At 37.6% G+C, this 23,424-nt stretch overlaps 2 protein-coding genes across 2 annotated transcripts; one reads left to right on the top strand and one right to left on the bottom strand.

The window, feature by feature from the left end:
• Positions 1-9,784: 9,784 nt before the first annotated feature.
• Positions 9,785-12,455, top strand: LOC103454731 (vacuolar protein-sorting-associated protein 37 homolog 1-like). Its single transcript, XM_008394330.4, has 7 exons — positions 9,785-10,018; positions 10,315-10,542; positions 11,205-11,292; positions 11,545-11,584; positions 11,687-11,733; positions 11,828-11,948; positions 12,082-12,455. Exons 1-7 carry the CDS (start codon positions 9,999-10,001, stop codon positions 12,243-12,245), a joined length of 708 nt encoding a protein of 235 aa, XP_008392552.1. The 5' UTR covers positions 9,785-9,998; the 3' UTR covers positions 12,246-12,455.
• A 3,698-nt stretch (positions 12,456-16,153) lies between these two features.
• Positions 16,154-17,652, bottom strand: LOC103454732 (proline-rich protein 1). Its single transcript, XM_008394331.4, has 2 exons — positions 17,423-17,652; positions 16,154-16,744 (listed from the first exon to the last, which is right to left on the bottom strand). Exons 1-2 carry the CDS (start codon positions 17,613-17,615, stop codon positions 16,392-16,394), a joined length of 546 nt encoding a protein of 181 aa, XP_008392553.3. The 5' UTR covers positions 17,616-17,652; the 3' UTR covers positions 16,154-16,391.
• Positions 17,653-23,424: the final 5,772 nt, after the last annotated feature.

The raw sequence follows: 23,424 nt of genomic DNA, 5'->3' as shown, positions 1-23,424 counted from the left end.
ATTATTATTTGTTTGTATTATTTATTTGTTACCATGTTTGTATTATTTATTTGTTACCTAATAATTTCATTATTATTCATTTGTAGCAACTTCAAGCACAAGCATGGTATGCTGCCAAAATCAAATCAAGAAACAAATCATTGAACCGGTGGGAATGTTGGAATATTGTTAAAGATTGTCCTAAATTCAAAGTTGTGCATGTTGGTCCAAAAGTATGCATGAACATCACCCCTCTACACAACACTCATCCACACTCTACACCCAATCATGGCTCCTATGTTGATGAAGAAGAAGGAGAAGAAGTGCCTGAAACGCCCATTCCTGAACAAGCATCGGGGTTGACCCGTTATCCAATTAGGCCTCAAGGTAAGAAGGCTTCAAAGAGGAAAGGGAGTGCTTCCAAGAATGATTATGGAAAGTACATGCAAGAACTTGCTCGTCAAGGTGAATTGACATTGGCGCGGGAATTGGCGAAATATGAGGCTGAAAAGGCTAGAGATGAGGCAAAAACTGTAGCTATTCAACAAGCATTTCAAGCTGAATAGAGGGAAAGAGAGCTACTTGGGCAAGAAAGGGAGTTGCTTAGAGAAGAAAGAATTGCACAACGAGATCGTGACATTATGAACACGCATTTAGAAGAGATGTCTCCAAATTCTAAATATTTTTGGCAATCAGAGAAAGCGGATGTGGTGCAAAGGAGGCGTGCAAGAGAAGCGAGATCAAGACAAGATGGTCCTAGCACAACAAGACAAGATGATCCTAGCACCACAGATTGGTTAAGTGATGATGAATAGGGTACTTTTTGTAATCGGAGCCCATAGTTTTCCAATCACTTTGGGTTGTAATTTATTATTTATGTTGTTTTCAATTTATTGAAGTTAATACTTTATTTAAAGTAAGAGTACATTTATTTAATTTCGTAATATATTTATCCTAATAATAGAATCTTTATTCATCAAATTGTTCACATATAATGAAATTATAAAACTGTTGACCCTAAAAACTACCAAACCTACGTGGCACGCAGGCCGAGTAATCTATAAGCTAACTACGTCCTTCGGTGAATGCGGGGCGTGCCAACTCGTCGGTCGAGCTCGGCCAAGGAGTAAATTTGTTGATGTTGCGTTGGGCGCGCGACTGACTTCTGCGTCTTACGATTGCAACCGAGGAAGGAACACGTCTCGGCCTCTTAAGTTCTCGAACCTGAAGACAAGGCTACTATTCTTACGAAGTTCACAAATCGCCGTCGTCGGATTCTGTCACAGTGATGTTATTCATCAGAGTAAACTCACGCCGAATCGACACCAAAGTGTAAGGGCACAAATACTCAAACCGAATATAAGTCTTGATAGTAAACGTGGTTCGACCGTCTGAATGTCGAACTCTAAATCCCACTTGAGAGTATCCAATCATAAAATCACTCGGCGTGCAATGCGCCGAGTTCAGTAAACTGTAACACCTCACTTCGTCGAGAGGGCTAATGAGATGAACTCCACCGAGCTCGGTGAACAGTTGGTATATATTTCATGCATTTGAATGGCCTCCACCGAGCTTGTCCTTTAGTTCACATGTGCTGACTTCGACCATTCCTAACAAAATCTTTGCATGCCGTGATATATCTTTTTTGCATGCCACCCTTTTTTGGTCGAGATCCCAATTTGCATGCCATGTTATATCTTTTTGCATGCTACCCCTTTTTTGGTCGAGATTTGAATTTGCATGCCATGTGGCGTGCAAGCCTACATAAAGTCCCACTGAGAAGAACCTAATTCTTAATACAATTGGTAGATGATTTGGTTAGGACGTGGTGGCCTGCATGGGACTGAGAAAGCTAGGCAGCCGAGAGAAAACTAAGCTGAGAAAAATGAAACTTGACTCTCAGTAACTCGGCCTACCATCAATCCTCGGCCATTCTTTCAGCAGCAAACGTTTACTCCAGCCATTGAATTTAATAGCTCATTTGAATAAACTCCATTGAGTGGGTCACCGAATAGATCTTATCATCAAATGCCAGTTAACCCAAATCAAATCAGTGTTGAATTAGTAACCGAGTGGCCAACTGAAAGAGAGTAACCGGAGGTGAGAGAGAGTTTTAACAGCCCATTTGTGAGACGGCAGAAAAGCTGCATTGGAGAGTAGAGAGCAGAGAGCAGAGCCAAGAGCTTGCTTGTCCCTAAGAAACAATCATATGTGGACAGCCATCGCCGATTTCAAACTGTTGATATACCACCTATTGCCCCCTTATTTTCTTATGCATCGGCCTAAAAGGCCGAATGATTAAGAAAATAATTTATTCAATTTTTTTTTATTTGATTTTTTAGCAAACGGAAATAAAAGTTGCTAAACCATAATCAGGAGGAGGCCAACGATGCTTTATTCCAAGCCGAGATCTTTTTACATCAAAATTTTCAAATTGATTTCGCTCTTGGCCGAATAAAGAATTTTCTCCAAATATTTTTAACTTGGAGAAATTTTTTCCACTTTCAGCTGCCGAATGTGTTGAACAATTAGTATGCCCCCAGGGCATAATAATTTCGCCGATTTCAGCTTTTCACTCGAACAACTTAGCCGAATGGGATTTCTCTATGTCGGTTTTATCGCCAATAATCATATCGATTTGCGTGGTTTTTCCAGCTAGGTCTATGTCTCGACCTTGTTCGTCATTGGAGCACTCCTCTGACAAATCATTTTCTGAGTCGACTTTTGGCTCAAAAACTTGAACTCTTTCTTCTGGGCCTACCACACTTTCAGTCTTAACCAAAAAAATAGGTGGCCTTTGTTCTTCGGCCAAATTAACAATTTTCTTAGGCCAAATATTGGTTGTGGTCGGAGTGGAAATTTGCCCCCCGGCCTCTTGCCTTTCAGAAATTCTTCCCAATCTCTTGAGAAGTTGTTTTTGCTTCTTTAATAAGAGATGACACTCTTCCCATGAAGCCTGATCGAGATAGATCATGTGAACTTCGTAGTTTTAGCACTGGGTCCCACTGGGCGTGCCAAAATGTTGACCCTAAAAACTACCAAACCTACGTGGCGCACTGGGTCCCACTGGGCGTGCCAAATTTGTTGATGTTGCGTTAGGCGCGCAATTGACTTCTGCGTCTTGCGATTGCGACCGAGGAAGGAACACGTCTCAGCCTCTTGAGTTCTCGAACCTAAAGACAAGGCTACTATTCTTACGAAGTTCACGAATCACCGTCGTCGGATTTTGTCACAGTGATGTTATTCGTCAGAGTAAACTCACGCCGAATCGACACCCAAGTGTAAGGGCACAAATACTCAAAGCGAATATAAGTCTTGATAGTAAACGTGGTTCGACCGTCTGAATGCCGAACTCTAAATCCCACTTGAGAGTATCCAATCATAAAATCATTTGGCGTGCAATGCGTCGAGTTCAGTAAACTGTAACACCTCACTTCGCCGAAAAGGCTAATGAGATGACCTCGGTCAATAAGGACTCGGAAATCCTTCTCGACCGAGACTTGGATAGGTAACCAACCGTTCTCGCCGTAGTGTTGTTGATGCCAACGGAAGATGCTGCGAGACCGACTGATTCTACGGCGACAGAGCTATCTATGCCGACTTAAGATGTCACCGGTTGCTTTCACAGTGCTGTTGATGCCAACGGAAGATGTGTCAGCGAAAAGAGAAAATAAAAATCTCAAAGTTGTTGAGAGAGTTTGCTCAGGGCAGTTATGTGTTGAATTGGAGGTGCTTCACCGTTGTCTGCGACTTTGTATTTATAAGTATCATCCTCATCCTGACGGCTCGCGTTGTAAAGCTGCCGCCAACCTCAAAGTCCTCCTTCATAACAATCTCATGCAAAATAAAAGATTGTTATCACTTACCAACACGAAACCACCTCGTGCTAATTAATAGCATATTAGCATATACCAATTAGTGTTGATAAGCATCTTGACTTGAAATAATGATATGCATGCATGGCTCCACCAAATCTAATCACACGTGGTTATCCATCTCCAATTTAACATCTTCATCTTCATGCAAGCATAATTCATCAGGCGCCGTCCAAAAGCATATACCATTTAGAATCCTTCACGCATTCTGGCGTGGATCAGACCCAACTGCATGCAATTACCCAACCTGATTAAAAATCCCCACCATTATCTCAATATTTTAAGCAAGTAAATCCTGATCCAAATGTTTAATGGCCTCCACGTGCTGAAACCGTGCAATCACAAAAAATATTCAACTTGATCACATCTCCCATTTATCCATGCAGTCTTATCCTTGGATTTCGATAAGTATCACTTTTCCTTGTTGATCAGGATGCGAACCAATTGTACAGTCCTTGTACAATGCAACTTCTTTTATTTATTTGACTCTTCAAGCTGCAACTATAAGATAATTACCAATTTAATAAATTCCTAACATAATAGTAATATCAAATATGGCCTCTTTGATCGAATGACTCAAAGTATACAGGCCGAGTTCGTGCAAAATTACGGCCTCTTAATATTCAGAATCATCCGACCGTCTAGAATTCTGCTCATTCAATGGTTTCTATCACTCGGACCAATGGTGTAAAATTGGGTCCAAACAAAAACACACCAAATAAAACTAAAAAAACTCACCAAATGGAATTACATAAACACACCAAATAAAATTACATAAACATAGCAAATAATAAAAAACTCACTACAAAAAACACACCAAATAAAATTACATAAACATACCAAATAATTCACACCAAATAAAATTACATAAACATAGCAAATAATAAAAAACTCACTACAAAAAACACACCAAATAAAATTAAATAAACACACCAAATACAAACAAACATACTAAATAAACTTTGTTTCAATGCCCACTGGTGCTCTATCAAGTCAATTTGCCGATCATTGTGCATAGATAACATTTGAAGTGCAGTATATCGTTGAATGACCCTTTCATTGTAACGTCCATCCCTTTCTAATGGCTCGTGTTGCACGGGTTCTTCGGTGGCATCATGCGCACAATATATCCGTGTTCTTGAATTGTTCATCATGTCTGGCTCTAGCTCATATTCATCAACCGCATCATAATCGAACTCATCTTCCACAATCATGTTGTGAAGAATGATGTACGTCATGGATCGAAGTGACTCTACATCAAACATTCTGGCAGCACCCCTCTTGACAGCTTGCAAAGTGTTTTTCCTTTACACTTCGCGGACATGGCACTATTTTGACAAATGTTTCCCACCGTGGGTAAATGTCGTCAGCTAGGTAGTATGGCCCGTCGTACCTACGTCTGTTGACGACGTACGTGACTTTTGGTGCCTTTCTTTGTAGGACGTCGTTGAACACTGGGGATTGGGCAAGGACGTTGAGATCATTTTGAGCCCCCGGAACCCCGAAAAAGGCATGTCATATCCATGTATCAAAAGATGCCATTGCCTCCAAAATGATAGATTTTGCTCATTTTCTGTCCCTATATGCGCCTTGTCATGCACTTGGATAGTTTTTCCACGTCCAGTGCATACAATCGATGCTTCCTATCATCCCAAGAAAACCTCGCATCTCGCCCTTCTTCAGAAGCCTTTGCAAGTCCATGTGAGTAGGTTTTTGGAGGTACTCTGCGGTGTACAAAAATTCAACTGCTCCGTAAAACCTCATAAGGGCCTCAAGAATGGTTGATTTCCCCATCCTCGTTATCTCATCCACTTGGTCTGCAGATGCTCCATACGCAAGCATCCGCAACGCAGCAGTGATTTTTTGCTGAGGCAAGAGACACATAACACCACAAGCATCATTCTTTTGCACAAAGTAAGAATCATGGTTGCAAACATCAGTCATGATTCTGTTGAACAAATGTCGTTTCATTCTAAAACGGCGTCTGAAGTACGTATCAGGAAATGCACTGTTATGGACAAAGTAATCGTCCAACAGCTCTTCACCCCGTCGTTGCTTGCTTCTATCAAGGTTTCTTGAACGGCTGGGCCTGCATATCTGAGCAACAGTCTGGATGACTCAACGGGAATGTGAGGCTCTGGCCATTCTTGTTTCGTCATCTCTCCTTCTATGCTCCTCATCCTCTTCCATCTCATTTTCGGTTATCTGAAGGTTGAACATTCCTTCAGATTGGTTAAACAATTCTTCCTCTTGCTGATCGATTTCCCACATCATCCTTGATGAAGAAAAAGCCATTGTAAGGATGGATGGTGAAGAAGAAGCAGAAACTATGAATAATGAGATAGAGATGTTGAGAAAATTGGTGTGAGGTTTGTGAAGATGGATGGTGGATTATATGGACGATTCAGAAAGGATTGGATTGTAGATAAGGCCACGTGGCATGCCGTCATTCGTTAAAAATCTGATCGAAATCTATCCTCAAAGATTCTGAAAAGATAATGACACGTGGCACGATCGTATTGGATAAAAATCTTATCGAAATCGATCTCCAATAATTATCTTTTCGGATAATGACACGTGACACAATTTTGAACGAGTTAAAATCTGATCGAAATCTTTAAACAAGATTCTCAAAAGATAATGACACGTGGCACGATGACATTGGATAAAAATCTTATCGAAATCCATCGCTAAATAATTGTTTTTTTTATAAAATGACACGTGGCGCAACGAGAACGATTTAAAAAATCTTATCTGAAATTACAAATAATTTTATTTTGTATTATTTAAACAAACAAAAAAAACTAATATTTTATTGCCTATTGCCAGGGGGAGGGCTCCAATGGTGGAGGTGCAAATGGCAATTACTGTTCATTAAGGGCAGTTACTGTTCATTAAAGGCAGTTATTGTTCAATAGGGTGGATTCAATAGTGGATTGCCAGGGGGGAGGGCTCCATGGGTGGAGTTGCTCTAAGGTGCATAAGTTTCCCTACAGAATCACTTAGCCAAATATCATGGCAACCATGGGTTCATTCCATACAAGCATTTCTTTGGTCAATATACATTTCAATCTTCACCAAATCAAGGTATAAAATATTGATTTTCACGCTCATATTTTCTCTCTGTACACTTCCCTTATTTTTCTATGGCGTTTGTAAGGTGCGGCCTTGCGCCTAGACTATGCATGCGGACCGAAATTCAACTGTCACGATTTGCTAAGCTCACAACAAAACCAAGTTATTGTGACCCGGTGTAGTTCAAAACTTTTAATTATTTTTATTCACTGGGTATGTTTTTGTTGAAGAGAAAATGGGAGCTAAGGGTTTATTCGCGCATTGAAGAGGGAGAGGTAGAGAAAGGGAGTTGGGGTGAGGAATCAATTTCAGGTTGATCGAAGCTCTGTTTCACTTGTGACCTGGTGATTTTATACCTTTAATTTTTTTGGCTCATTGGGTGTGTTTTAGTCGGCGAGAGGGAGAGATTAGGGTTGTCTTCGTGAGGAAAGAGAGGCAGAGAAAGGGAGCTAGTGAGGTGCCGAAGTGTTTGATTTCAGGTGAATTAAAGCTCTTGTTGGATTGGAGTTCATAAGGGTGGTTCATCCAGAACCTCTGAAGAAACCTAGAATGTGAAAGTCAGTTTTGAGCCAATAGTAAATCCATTTATGTTTCATTTTGGTTCTGAAAACCACCATCAGGTACGTGTGTACAGTACTTATAATTATGGGATTTGAATCCATGATGTTAGGTGGTTACCACTGAACTTGGTTGAAATCGTGAATTTGAATCCTAGATATATAGGTGCAAAACTGGTGATGGGTTGTGATAAGTTTAGTTTTAATCGAGTAGATTTGTAGTAGGTAAATTGAAGTATAATTCGATGGGGATAAGATATTAATAGAAGAAATAATGGAGGAAAGAGAGGATGTAGATGTTGGAGATCAATTTGGTACATGGAGGGTTGAATTTGTGGTACCAACAGTAAAAGATGAGTTGAAACGAAATTGAAAATGGAATCACGACGTGGTTATGGCCGTTTTGGTGATGTGATTGTGTTTGACACACACCAATGTATACGAGATGTTACCTAAGAACACACAGAGGCCACACCGAGCGCTGATGCCGATGATGTTACCAAGGAAAATGAAAATGTTGACCCTGTGCCTAATTTGCAACCAACCCAAAATAGTAACACTGATGTGACCGTTGAAAATTCGGTAGTGCTAGACGCTTTTTACCAATATATGCTTAATGACCCATTAAACACGATTTGAAAAGTAATTTGTGACATATCCTTTTTTTATACAAGATGTGTTAAGTTTGCAGGGGGATGAACTATTCTTTTGTTGTGGCCATAGTTGGTTGTTTTAGAATGTATATATATGTCACAGTACTAATGGAAATTGTGATACACCAACTGTGACTTGTGATTGAATATATATATATATATATATGAATATTTGTGGCACCTTATGAACATTTACGAAAATAATTCTTGAATCACTAAATGAAGCTTGAAATTATGATACACTTAAAAACATTGTGCAAAATGTACAAAATAACGAGTCGTAAATATCTAAGAAGGCAAATTTCACTCTGATGATCATTAGGTGCCTTGTGAGCCGCCTTTACGTACTCATGCTACTTATAGTCACCACCATCTCTAACGATGTCATCCACGTGTGAGGGCAATACGCATTCCCAATCATATCCCTTGTGGTTACCATAGAGATACGAACAAAATTTCTCAAACCCATCATAGAAAGCGGTGTCACACTCTTGTTGGAGCTGCTTCGTCGCCCATAATTTGATTGACCTACGACATACAACTTCCTCCTCTTTTAGAACCAACTCATCGTACTTACATTTTTGGTGATGTATTTGGTGTTTGTACTTGGCCTATTTGTACAACGCCTTGTTCAACTTTTGTTGTAACTTAACCAAGATGGACTTTTGTTCGACACACTTTTGATGCCACACAGTTACAACACGTGAGTTAGCACAAAATTTGAGCTTCGCTTCAGCAATTTGACTATCAGATCATCGGAATCAGCATCACACTCCCCGAAGGACATGACTTACTTGAGAAAGGTTGTTAAACATTCCCCTATATGATTCTTCCTCTTTTGTTACTAGTTGAACCCCCTCAGTAGCCATATCTTGTATACATAACAATACATGCATTCAACACAATCAAAATCAATAATATATACCCTGAACACAACCAAATTCAACAATGCATACCCTTAACACAACATGTCAACAAATTTTCATAACAATACATCTACAGTGAATAAAGCTTCATGACTTAAAGCAATATCAAGTTAATTCATGAATTTAACAAAGATTTCATCAACACAAATCATTGAAGAGAGCAAGGAGACGAGATTGCTCCTGAGATCAAGATGAGCAGTGGCGGATTGAAGAGAGCAGGAGGAAGACGACTCGCTTAAATTAATGGGTTTAGACTTTTAATGGCAGAAGGACTTTATGAAATTAATCTTCTTTTTTATTTTTAATTATACTTTCATATAGTATTTAACGGTGTGAATGCTCTGGTAGGTGTAAGGACACGTGTAGCAATATTAGCAACGAGACATGAAAGGAGACACCCACTTCGAGACAGCCGATCCTGGGTCGAATTTTTGAGATAGCTCGGAAAGGACGAGTTTATATCCCAAAATTTTGAAACAGTTGCAGTTACCCATTTTTTTATCAATGACGGATCATTTAGAACCCGGTTTCACTCTTCGCTCATTTTGATAGATTTGTTTTAGCCATTCAGATCAAATCCGGTCCGCACCCAAAGTCCACAAAGTGCAGTCCGCACGTAGAAAACGCTTGCCCAACGAACACATGAACACCCATAGTTTTGGGCTCCAGATAGGCCCAATTTCACTCCAAGTCATCTTCTGCGATCTTTCCCATCTTCTCACACGTCTTCGACCACTTGCACAAAGCCACGCGCGAAATACAAAATCGTCGGAGGCGTAAACCTTTGAATTTTCTCTCGAACGTAACTGGACTGTTTAAGCTTCCAAATTCCTCCTCCTCCTCGTCCATACAGTTCAATCTTTTCGTCGATTCGATTCGATTCCATTCCGTACCCACCTTGATTGATCGGAGTCGTCAAGCTCTCCCAAAGCCATGTCCATCTTCAAGTTCTGGTAATTCTTCTCTTCTCGGTGTAATTTAGGGTTTGAAATTTGAACCGTAGCTCCGTTAATCCTAGGGTTAAATTCTGATTCCGGTGATTGATTTTACGGCGTTTTCGTTAATGGGTCGGTGTCCAAATCCCCAATTTGTTCTGCGAATTGATGGGTTTTGTTACTGAAATCGGTTTGTAAAATCATTAGCGGAAATTGAAGCTTTCCGTTGGAGCTTTCGTAATCCAGTCATTTGATTGGTGATGTGTGTTGGAGAGGCTGAAGATCTAAGTTCCTAACCGTGTTTACGTCCACAGGGGATCTCAGGAGGAACCTACTCAGCCGCGTCCGGAGGTTGTTACTCCTTCACAGTCATGGTACCCTCCATCTGTAGTTAGTTCTCCGACTTCTTCTCGCCCTGGGACACCGAGTAGCACGTCGTCTAGCAGTATAAGTTACCAAAGGCCAACAGAAAGGGCACAGTCTGCGTTACATGTTTCTCCCGCCGAAGCTGCCGGTGTTATTTCCGTTCTGAAGGACAAGAGGTAAGGATAATGGTGCTGTCGGAATCTCATGATTACATGGTAATGATGATTTTTCTGTTTCGGAGCTGATCAACAATGTTCTTAGCTATAGCACACCTCATTTATCGGTTGTTACATATCAACTTGTCACTTCCTTTGTTTAAGATTGTACATTAAAATTTGGAGATGATTATGCAGTGAATTTTAACTGTACTTGGTGTTTGTCTAGGGTAGTTGGTAGTTTTGTTTGAACTCGTTCTTGTAAAAACAAAGCGCAGAACTGTTAGATGTACTGAAGAATGTTGAAAAGAAGTTGGTGACTGAATACGAGAAAAAAGAAATTTGTATTTACTTTAGGCGTAAGCCCAAGCTTAGAGATTATGTTTTACCTATCAAGATAGGATCTGTTTACTCAATCATTGTTTTAATCAACCTTTGAAAGAGCATATTTGTCAAATGAAATGTTGTTCAGTAAGTGAATTTGTTATTTCTTAATGTATATGATTGAGAGATTCATGTTCTCAAAAACATTTATAATGCTCTGTAACTTTTAGTTTTTTGGTGTTCGTCTCAGTATCTCGAGTACGGCAGATATAACTCTCCCAGATCATATGTAATTCTTATCAATTTTTTGTCAAATAACTAGTAACTAGTCATTATGTTTTCCCTATTAATGTGATCAGTGTTGAGGACCTACGGAAGCTTTTGTCTGACAAGAATGCATACCAGCAATTTTTTATTTCACTCGATCAGGTCAAAATTCAAAATAATGTAAGTTTGAACTTCACTTTTTCTGTCGTACCCTTTCTGTTTAAGGTTCAACTGCTGATGCACACCCGCACATTGATCTTAGTAGACTCAACACTTACCTTTTAATTTAGCAAGCTCTTAATGAACTGTAATTGCTGTCTTGCTTTGGGGCTACACCATATTTATACTTGAGTTTCTTTGTTTGAATACTTGAGTTTCCGGACATATCTTTATTCTGTTCTTTCTTTTTGTTTCTTCTACTGACCACATCAGCTAAGAGAGGAGCTACGGAGGGAAACTCTGCAGTTATCCAGTGAGTTCTCTGTTTCAGTGTCTGGCCTATTTTAATTATATTTGTCTCCTGCTAGTGGATTATACATGGGAAAACAAATTATAATTTTATTTTATAAAACAGGGGAAAACTTGGAAAAAGAACCGCAGATGGTGGAACTTAGAAACCAGGTAAGCTTTTGCCATTGTCTTTCTTCTCACACTAGTTGCAAAATCGTTGTTTTTGATCTTGTATCTTTTTCTCCTTTATCTTTTGTGGTCACAGTGCAGAATAATTAGAACAACAGAGTTGGCTGCTGCTCAGGAGAGGCTAAATGAACTCGAGAGAAAGAAAGAAGAAACGTTGAAGCTATGTTCCCCGTCTTCTCTTCTTCAAAGGCTTCAAGGCATGTAGTAAAGATAATATGAAACTGTACAGTAATTCAGTATTCTCGTGTGCCTTATTAGTCATCAATATCATGCATGCATGAATTGCAATCAAATTTGTTGGTAGATGAAATTTTTTTTCCGTGCGTGCAGAATCACTGAATACGACAGAGGAGGAATCTGAAGCTCTGCACCAGCAGTTCCTTGACAAGGAGGGTGATCTTGGGACTTTTGTGGAAAAGTACAAGAAGCTTCGTACCACTTACCACAAGCGAGCGCTTGTTCATCTTGCCGCCAAAACATCTTCAATAGGGTGAACATATTACCTTAGTAACTTGTATACATTTTAGTTGAAACTTCATTGAAAAGGTCGATAAAAAGTACCATGGTGATCGTTGCTTGTTCGTGTATAATTTGAGCATCTATTTTCCCTATCACATTAATATTAATTTTTTTATAGTAATTCTGTGTATAAACATTGTTGTTTTCTCATTTGGACATCCAAGGCTTATAAACTTTGTTCGAAATAGAGTGAACAGTAAACTCAATTTAAGCTTCCCAATTTAGAGTCCGTTTTTGGTACGATGTTTACTTACCTAGAATGAGTATTGAAATTATCTGGAATTAGATTCCACATTCGAATCAAAAGAAATATGTGGTCTCGAATCAAAATCCGGAGTTCAATATTTGAAAACCTAGGCACAATTTTTACTTTTACAGCACCGTCTGGTTTCCTATGCTACTAATATATCCATCAGCATGTGAACCTGATTTTCCTTTCAAACTAAGGCTGCTGAAAGCCCCTTCAGACACTTCATTATCCTCATAATGCCTAATCAACCTTTGTTCAACCCCTTGAGTGTAGCACTACCTCATTGGGATCTATTTCAGTGATTTTCTTTGTTCATCATTGATAAACTAATTAACAACTTATCTACAATCCTATTATTTGACGGTTCTTCACCATACATCTTCATTTGATTTACTAAAGCAAACAATCTAGCCAAGTAATCAGATAGAGATTCATTATTCGTCATTCTAGCATACTCAAAATCACGATGTATACCTTGTAATTTCACTGCCATGACTTGAGAATCACCTTTTCTAAAGTCTAGACTTAGTTGTTTTGGCTTTCCTTGTCAATCTTGTAATTATGTACCACACATGCTCTTTAGATCAATATTCCTTATATTAAACTTTAGGATACTTGGATCGAAAGTCTGGGTTATGGAAGATCAAAGTGCAAATAGTGTTGCCTCAACTCAAGTAAGGTTTATACATGCATATACATTTCATGTCTAAATTCTTACTAGTGAAGTTGTCCTGTCAAAATTGCTCATTCTTTTCATGCAAGCTAAGCATACAATTTAAGGTAGCCCACATGGGCTGAGTGACACCTTTTATACTGGTTAAGCTTTTTACCATTGATTTGCTCATATTACTTTTACATTTGACAAGTGTCTTTTTGTACTCTTGTCTGCAACAATCAAAAGTTTTTGTTTAACAGGGTTGGAGGATTTCATTTCCTCATTGGTGAGAAAGATTTTTTTATTATTTTTTGTTTAAAGAGTGTCTTTATTTTTTCTCTCCAACTCAGATCTCCTAGGAGCATCAAGCATTTTCTAGGTAAAGTTCTTCATTGAATATTTATAAAACGATCCATAAAAATGCTTGCTTAAATCTTCTAAGAAGCTCATTTGTTTTGGGTTAGATAAATTGCATTTTCAAGAGAGTGGCGTAAGCTCTTCGAGCCTCCAATTCTTGTTTCTGAGAAACCCTAGCTGCATACACTTTTTGATGTCTTAAATCTTGTGCTAACTCACCCACATCATCTCTAAAAAAGGATTGCATTGTCCATGATCTAGATCTTAGTTTCAAATCTTCATAAAGACCTTGGTTTGGATTCTAAGTTAGTTTCTTCCTTCAATTGTTAAACTAGAGAAACTGACTTGTGATCATTTGAATCCACATATCATGTCATTCTACATATATTGTGTTGGTCTCGGTGCTACAAGGAAATGAGCTCAAGGGATGGAGATGCTCTCTTGTGAAGGTTGAAGACTTCCCCAGCTCACGCAAAGTAAGGTTGCACATAGGTATAAAGCTATTCCTTAGAATAGATTTAGGAATTGAGCTTGTTGTGGTACTTCGTATGAGCATTATTTTCACTAGTGGATTGAACTATGTGGAGTCCCCGACTTTTTAACCCAGTTAGGGGTTTTTCCGGTCAAAACTTATTGTGTTTACTTCTTCAATACTTCCATGCATATCTAGTAAATTACTAGTGAATATCACAACTTATAATTGTTGTTTGAGAAGTGAATTGATTTATGAATATGTTCTTGCTTGTGATTTGCTCGTAAGAGATATCTGGGTAGATATTGACCAGTCAGACGTACTAGTCTATTAAGTTTAATTCTTGGAATTGTGATTCTCGTAACTGAGAAATTCATATATAGCTGACTAGTTCTCTAACAAGTCAACCTTTCAGAGTTTAATTTCTTTACGTTCTTCTTAGTTTGAACTTGCCCACATATCTAGTTTATTATCATATGTTTCACGCATTATATAATCCATTATTTGATGTGGGCTTGTGCTCAAGTTTGTACCACATTATTATGAAATAAGAACTGTATTATTGTTGACTAGGTTAACTTGTAGCAAACTAAGTTTATTCATTGGATTTGTATGTGTTTATTTAGTGAATGTATACTTAGTTGACTAGTTGGTTTGGTTAGTCAATCCAGCACACTTTACTTTATAATTGCAAGATATTTTGCCTGGAGCCAATTTCACCTTTGAACTCCTGCTTTAGTACATCCCAAGCATCCTTAGCTATCTCCTCATTTGCAATTCTAGGGGAAATTGCATCACTCATTGTACTTTGAATCAACCCCAGAGCTTTTGCATCCCTAGAAATAAAATCCTATGCAACAATCAGTTGCTTCTCATCCATTTGCTTCTCATATGAGGGAAGTTCATACTCATTTTCAACAAAACCCCACAGATTGTGGGATTTAAAGATAGTCTTCATTCTAATGGACCAAATTTCAAGGTAACACCAGTGAAGATTGGAGCTCGAAGATAAACTCTAGATCCAAACATTTTGTTCTTCGATGTACTTGAGTCCTTCGTTGAAAGCTCAAAGAACACTTCACAGATCACACCCCTTGATTCAATTTGAACCAAGCTCTAAGGCCATGTTAGTGTTTTAAAGGTTGATTTATTGTAATTCTAGTTGGTTTCGTACTCTGGAAATCCAAGAGAATGTGATGAACACACTTCAAAGAGCAAAAGTTAAAGAAGGTAGAAGAAGCAAAGTGTGAAACGTCAAGGAGAAAATCTATGCTGGATTCCTTGATTAGGTTGTGCCAAACATGCTAGTGGTGTGAGGAAATATAGTTCTTGTTAGCTCACACCTCAGCTAATATAGGTCAAGTGAGTTGCATATGAGCAACTTAAACACTTACATCAAATTGGACAGGTGACGCATTATACACCCTCTAGATATAATCGTGACCATCCATTACAATTCACTACAAATTCAAAACTTAAGAACAAAAGCTATAAAACTATTGCATCAACTATGATCTTCAAGCTTCCATCCTTCAATTCCAATAGTAGTAAAGCTTATGCCTCAACAGGTGGTGTTGCTGCTACGGTTTGCAACCATTTTTTAAGAGGGATGATCGAGTAGTTTGCAGTAGTTCGATGTTGCATGAGGTTTTGGTATAAACACGGTCATCAACTTAATCAGTTGTTTAGGGAGTGATCTTGAAATGGAAATATGAATTTAAAATTAGTTTTGGCGGGAAGTCTATATTCTTAGTCTGTAACCTATAAGGATTAGAGTTAAGACTAGAGTAGGGTTTGTGTGGGCCCACATATGAGATAGTTGGTGTGGGTTTATCGATGTGTGCATGAGAACAAGTTACGTGAAACGGTTTCATTGCAATTATGGTGCATAAATGATTGACGCACTGTCATTTGGAAAAAAACTACATGCCAAATTGGGATGTCAAATAATGGTGAACCCATTTTATATAAGTTTTTATGCAACTTAGATGAATTGGGCACTTTGGTAGGTCAATCCAATTCTATACCATTTTTTACAATTAAGTATGGATTTTATCAAGGTTCAAACCCAATCCAACTTAAGATGAATTCGAGTCAACTAGGTTAGGCTCAATTAGTTATCTAGTTGATTAAGTGCTCGAGAAGGAAATTGATTCTTGCACTTTATTTTCTCCTTTTTATTTATTGTCCTTGGATTTAACAACTTAACAGAGAATCAAAGTGGGAAAAAAATCACGGATGTGCAGAAAGTAAAATTAATGTCCGAAATCATTTTCCACTTAAGAAACATTTGATTTCATCCAATTATAGTTGTAGAAACAAATTTAAGGGGAAAGTTACGTAAAAAACAAAACAAAAGTACTAAAGAAGCGTACTTGTTATAATAATTAGTAGTTACGTCCATTGCCACGATCATCATAACGAGTAGTGTCAGGTTTCTCGCACATAGGACTGGTGTAATAGAATGGACCGAGAGTGTACTTCACCAAATCTCTATACACCAAACTCGGCCGATTTAGCTTCACTCCCGACCGGCCTCCTCCGAAATTAGTTGGAACGTTACACGTGGCATCTGGGCAAGACACCAGCCTCAGTGAGCATCGATTGGCATTCACTTCTTTGCCGTTGGTTGTGTACTTGTTCATGATCAAGTTGAATTGGCCTTTTTCGTCTGTCAGATCGCTTGCATAGAATACAACCCTGCTTCTCTCATCCATGCATGTCATAGACACCTTCCCACCTGCAACAATACTATTACTTAAATTCGTACTCTTCATTATCCATGCCCATGAATGGTTATTACTTGTAGATTTCACAATACAAATCATAGGCTTGTAAAAATGGCATAGGGTCAGCCCAGCCTCACCCATTTAATTGCTAGGGCCTATAGTCGAGTAAGGCTTGGCCCTTGGCCTCTTAGGGTTGGTCTGGCCCAGCCCAATTTACAAGTCTATGACCCGGTATGGGCGACTATGACTAGTACAACTCATTTACAACCAAGATAAAGACAATATTCACTTCTCTAATTTTTTAGGAAAGCCCTCCTTTTCAGGAAAGAGTTCTTCCTTCCTACTAACGTGACATCATTTAACCATTCAAAGTATTCATAATCGGAACTGTTCATTCAGTAAATTGTCCCAGGTTCATTCTTTTTAGAAGAATCATCCAATTTGGAGACCGTTTAACTATCCATATATATATATATATATATGTGTGTGTGTGTGTTGAACAAAATGACGATCGTGGTGACAAGTGATGAAACATCTATTTATTTTATTTAAATTGATAACTAAATGGTCTACAGATCGAATGAAGTTTTTTAAAAATAACATTTCTACATGATAATGACAAAAAGAAATGTTTCAAATATGACTTCTGTCCTTAAAAGGAGCGAAGGTTTATTCAAAGAAATATATACCTTTGATGGGCCTGGCGCCGTGAACCCATTCGTTCCAACCTTGGGTGCAATCTTGGCATAGTACTTTCCCACCTACATGTATGGTTTTGGTTTTGGGTTCTTCATAATTAAAAGCTTCAACTGTGTGGCTGCTGCTGCAACCCATGGCAATAAATACCACTGCAAATAACAGCACCACCATGGCTCTCATCATTCCGCTCTCTCTCTCTCTCTCTCTCGCTCTCTCTCTCTCTCTCGATTAAGGAGGAAGCAAATGTACATATATATATATATATATATATATATATCAAATGGGTCTTTTGTTTGGGAAGTAGCTGGCTAGGGTGGAAGAGCACTACTTAGGACGTGCATTCCATTTGGAAATGTAGAATGTCAAATTATGCCTATGTTCTAGTTTTTTAATGTATAAATGAATTATTAATTAATCAAGGTCAGCACCTAGCAATTTGAACTATCTTTATAATTATTCAAGACAAACCTGCTTATTATAAAATAAATTGATAAAAAATCTGAATATGATTGGTGAATAATTTACATACAGTTTTTTTATTCATACATTTTGTTCAACACAATTGGTTGGCTAATGGTAGCATTTTTGCAATTTTTTTTCACTCCAATCACACTTTGCACTGCCCTAGTTATATAATTGTCAAACATAAAGTTTAAATTTACAAATCCTTATGCTAGTGGTTTATTTATTAGTCTAACCGTTAAGTTAACTTTAGTTTTTTTGACATAGCACTTCGTGGGTGAAATCAATAGTAAATAGATTAACAGATGTAGTAAGAAAAACTAGCCCACATTACATCAACATGTACGTCCTTGAAAGATAAAGATATAGGTACAACAAATACATGGTACAAAAATAGTAGTTAACTTGATAGTTTACCTACGAAAATATCAAAAGTGTAACATTTGTAAGTTACAAAGATTTTCGTCTAAGTTTTGAAAAGAAAGGGATCAAACATATAGGGCAACTGAATCCAAATAGCAACAGGAAAAAAATTCCAACCTAAAATGGAACTTAGCATTTGAAAGTTACTTAAACTGCAAGTAACTAACGTAACCTACTCCTAATAAATTCGTAAGTTAATTATGGTAAAACCCTAATCAAATTCAGACCCCGACCCGAATCTCCATTAATTTTAGAAGATTAAGCTCTAAGAAAATTGAAAAACCACCTGAGTGGTAACAAATCATGAATTTAGAAGATGAAGCTCCAAGATTAATCTCCACTAATTTGTGAATTTTTTGAAAGTTTAAAATTAGGTGGGTTTTTGTTTGAAAAATAAGAGTTTCAAGGGCCTATCTCTAAAGAACCCTTTAGTTAATTAGTTGTTAGTTAACGATTTATATCAATCATGAAGCTTTTGAACGATAACGACGTCGTCGCGGAACGGTCAAGATCGTCCCAGAAGACCCCGACAACATCTCGATCATCTACAACCTCATCGCCCTCAGTGACATCATCACCACAACCACGACCTGAAAAAATAATCATGGATCACCTAAGAACAAGAGCTTCCAGTTAACCCCCAGAATCTCGATCATCGCCATTGATTATCAAAAAGACTCCTCTATGGTGCAGGTCCATGGCAAACGCCACCGTCAATTAGTAGATGGAGCAGAATAAGGAGCTGGAAATTGTTGAAATGTAAGCATTATTGCAGATGGAATGAAAAATTGAAGGCTGAAGAACTTTGGTGTTCTGGATTTCTTAGTTCTTGTTGTTCATGCTTTGTAATTGTTCTTAGTTGTAATAGATGACTAGGACTAAAACGTTTTTAATCGAGCAACTGATGTGTTTAAGTTGTCCATGTGCAACTCACGTGTCTAGCCTTAGCTGAGGTGTGAGCTAGCAACGACTATATTTTCTCACATATTATTCGGTTGATGTTGTAACTGAATGCAATAGAATTCAATGCATATTCAGATAAACGTTTTTTATTTTGTTTTTTTTTCCTTTCATCTCCAACCTACTCTTTGCAACTTGCAGATCAAATTCTCTTTGATTTCTAGTAGCTAACAACCACTCAAATTTGAAATATACAGACTTAAATCCACTAACATGGCCTTAAAACTTGGTTCGATTTGAATCAAGAGGTGTGGATCTAAGATTTTGGTTCTCGGGTTTTCAACAAAAAACTCAATTGAATCAAAATAAGAAATGGCTGGATCTGGAGCTAAGCTTCGAGCTCTAATCTACACTAAAGTCAACTATGACTTCTGATGCATTAGGATGAAGGCAATTTTCAAATCCCACAATTTGTGAAAATTTGTAACAGTAGTTAAGCTTAGAGAGGATATTGATGAAGAAGCCTCAGAGAACAAGAAAATCATAATCCAAGATCTCATTGCAAGAGATGCAAAGGCACTGGGATTGATTCAAGGTGATGTGTCCGATGATATTTTTTCTAGGATCGCCAATCAAGAGACAGCAAAGGAAGCATATGATGTCTTGAAGCAGGAGTACAAGGGTGACTCATAGGTTATGACTGTGAAACTTCAAGATATCCGTTGTGATTTTGAATATGCTAGAATAAGAAATGGTGAAGCATTGTCTGATTATGTAACTAGGTTGTTTAGACTGATTAATTAAATGAAAAGGTATGCTGAAGATCTATCTAACAAGAGAATTGTAGAGAATCTATTGATTAGTCTTACTCCACAATATGATAACATTATGTCTGTGCTAGAAGGGACTAAGAAGGTTAGTGGAATTAATACCATTGAGGTTGTAGCCACACAGAAGGGATCTGAGCTAAGATTAATTAGGCATTCTGAAGACAGTGAGGTGAATGAGTGAGTCTTTAGTAGTCTTGATGTGCAAGGGAAGAATAGATCATAGGCTAGTGGTCATAAATGAAAGAAACCATGGAAGAATAAGGATAAAAAGGCATTTGTAGACCAAATGAGAAGACTAATGCAGTTGTGAAAGTTAATGTCTTTAAGGAGAGTTGTAGGACTTTTGGCAACTTGCATTTTGGTGAATATTGTTTTAAAAGAAAGACAAAATGTCATTGATGTGACAAATTTGGTCATAATGTTAAGGACCACAGGAGCAAAGCAATGTAAGAAGTACCTTTTGCCAAGGAAGTTGGAAGAGAAACTGCTATATTTGTTTTCTTGCAACTTTGCATCAATTGCTAAGGATGAACATGTTTGGTTCATTGATAGTGGTTGCTGTAACCATATGACCTCACATGAATTATTGCTAATAAATGTGGACAAAAATGTGACTACACAAATTAAAATGGAAAATGGACAAATTGTGCAAGCTATTGCGAAATTGCAATTGGTAATTGAGACTAAGAATGGTACTAGGCACATCAAAGAAGTGATGCTAGTTCCAAGATTAGATGAGAACTTGTTGAGTGTTGACAAATGATTCAACATGGTTTTTTTTCTGGTTTTTGGAGATGACAAGGTTGCAATATCTGAAGACATTGAACTTGAGTATCATGTGACTACTGTGAAAATGACTAAAAATAGATGTTTTCCTTTCATTATAAAGGATACGAGTCCAACGGCACTGAAGGTTACAATTGAATAGGATGTTTGGGAATGGCACAAGCTATTTGATCATTTGAATTTCCAAAGTTTTCAGATGCTAGCAGATGAGGAAATGGTGCATAGCTTAACTAAGCTAAGAAAATCAAATGTAGTTTGTGAAGGATGTGTTGCAGGAAAGCAACACAGAGAGGCATTTAGTAGAGAAGTGATAGAGATGAAGAGTACACTTTATTGGATTTCAAAACTTTTATCAGGATTTGGGACTTGAAAGACAACAATGTGGCTTATTCTCCTCAATAAAATGGTGATGCAGAGAAGAAGAATAAAACCATAGTTTAAAATGGCTAAGAATATGCAACATGACAAAATATTGCCTTGTTCTTTCTATGGTGAAGCAATTAACACTGCAATGTACATTTTCAATAAACGTCCAACAAAAGCATTAGAAAACAAAACACTATTTAAAGCATTCAATGGTAAAAAACCAAGAATCAAGCATCTCAAGGTGTTTGGATGCATTTGCTATTGTCACCTTCTAGGACTATTGAGGTAGAAGTTGGATGAAGCTTCAATCAAAGGGGCTTATGGGAAAATTGAGAAAGGCTACATGATCTACAATTTAACTACTAAGAAGATTTTTTTTTGTCAGGAAATGTGGTTTTTGATGAAAATGGAATATAGCAATGGAGAAATGAAGAAAATGTCCAATTGTCATTTCCTGTGAATTTAAGTTTGAATGAGAAGTACAAAGTGCCCGAGTCAAAAATAGCTCAAGTGACTACTAAGGAAGATTTTTAGTTAGAAGGGAGTAATACTCAGTCACTGGAACTTGTGGATTCACAAACTAAGTTTAGAGAAACAAGTAGTTTGAACCTGAGAAGTATGAAGAAGTTGAAACAAACAGTGCTTGGAAGAAAACAATAGAGGTAGAAATTGAAATGATTGAGAAGAACAAAACTTGGGATTTGGTTGACAGACAAACAGGCAAGCCCATTATTGGTGTCAAGTGGGTTTTCAAGACCAAGTTGAACCTTAATGGGACAATATAGAAGAACAAGGCAAGGCTTATAGCCAAAGGCTACTCTCGAAAGCTTGCTATTCATTTTAATGAGACCTTTGCACCAGTTGCAAGGTTAGATACTATAAGGACCTTGATTGCTCTTGCTATACAAAGGAGTTGGAAATTGTTTCGACTTCATGTCAAGTCAACATTTCTTAATGCAGTTCAACAAGAAGAGATTTATGTTGAAACCAAAGAGTTTTGTAATAACAGGAGATGAAGACAAGGTTTATTGTCTTAAGAAGGTTTTATATGAGTTTAAACAAGCTCCAAAAGCCTGATATGAAGAGATTAACACTCATATGCACAAGTGTGGCTTCACAAGGAGTCCAAGTGAAGTTGCACATAGGTATAAAGCCGTTCCTTAGAATACATCTAGGAATTGAGCTTGTTGTGGTACTCTGTATGAACCTTATTTGCACTAGTGGATTGGACGATGTGGAGTCCCTGATTTTTTAACCCAGTTAAAGGTTTTTCTAGTCAAAACTTGTTGTGTTTACTTCTTCATAACTTGCAGGCATATCTAGTAAATTAGTAGTGAATATCACAAGCTATAATTGTTGTTTGATAATTGAACTGATTTGTGAATATGTTCTTGCTTGTGATTTGCTCGTAAGAGATATCTAGGTAAATATTGACCAGTCAAACGTACTAGTCTATTAAGTTTAATTCTTGGAATTGTGTTTCTCATAACTGAGAAATTCATATATAGCTAACTAGTTCTCTAACAAGTCAACCTTTCAGAGTTTAACTTCTTTGCGTTCTTCTTAGTTTGAACTTGCCCACATATCTAGTTTATTATCATATGTTTCACACGTTATATAATCCATTATTTGATGTGGGTTTGTGCTCAAGTTTGTACCACATTATTATGAAATAAAAATTGTATTATTGTTGACTACGTTAACTTGTAGCAAACTAAGTTTATTCATTGGATTTGTATGTGTTTAATTAACGAATCTATACTTAGTTGGCTAGTTGGTTTGGCTAGTCAATCTAGCACACTTTAATCTATAATTGGAGGATATTTAGTCTAGTACCAATTTCACCTTTGAACTCCTGCTTTAGTACATCCCGAGCATCCTTAGCTATCTCCTCATTTGCAATTATGGGGGAAATTTCATTACTCATTGTACTTTGAATCAACCACAAAGCTTTTTCTCTGGAAATAAGATCCTATGCAACAATCAGCTACTTCTCATCTAGTTGCTTTTCATCTGAGGGAAGTTCATACCCATTTTCAACAAAACCCCACAAATTGTGGGATTTAAAGATAGTTTTCATTCTAATGCACCAAACTTCAAGCTAACATAGTGAAGATTGGAGCTTGAAGATTAGCTCTAGATCCAGACATTTTGTTCTTCGATGTACCTGAGTCCTTCGTTGAAAGCTCAAAGAACACTTCACATATCATGTCCCTTGATTCAAT

The sequence above is a fragment of the Malus domestica genome, chromosome 14 (assembly GCF_042453785.1).
Source record: "Malus domestica chromosome 14, GDT2T_hap1".
In the NCBI taxonomy this organism is placed as follows: domain Eukaryota; kingdom Viridiplantae; phylum Streptophyta; class Magnoliopsida; order Rosales; family Rosaceae; genus Malus; species Malus domestica.
Note: the sequence above shows the minus strand (reverse complement) of the source record. Positions and strands in the feature narration are given on the sequence as shown.

What these genes read in the sequence shown, in the direction of transcription:
- LOC103454731 (XM_008394330.4), top strand. Translation starts at nt 9,999, where the DNA reads ATGTCCATCTTCAAGTTCTG. An exon ending in TCCGTTCTGAAGGACAAGAG is followed by an intron (nt 10,543 to 11,204) that starts GTAAGGATAATG and finishes TAATGTGATCAG; the next exon opens with TGTTGAGGACCTACGGAAGC. An exon ending in AGGTCAAAATTCAAAATAAT is followed by an intron (nt 11,293 to 11,544) that starts GTAAGTTTGAAC and finishes TGACCACATCAG; the next exon opens with CTAAGAGAGGAGCTACGGAG.
- LOC103454732 (XM_008394331.4), bottom strand. Translation starts at nt 17,615, where the DNA reads ATGATGAGAGCCATGGTGGTGCTGTTATTTGCAGTGGTATTTATTGCC. An exon ending in CGGCGCCAGGCCCATCAAAG is followed by an intron (nt 16,745 to 17,422) that starts GTATATATTTCT and finishes GTATTGTTGCAG; the next exon opens with GTGGGAAGGTGTCTATGACA.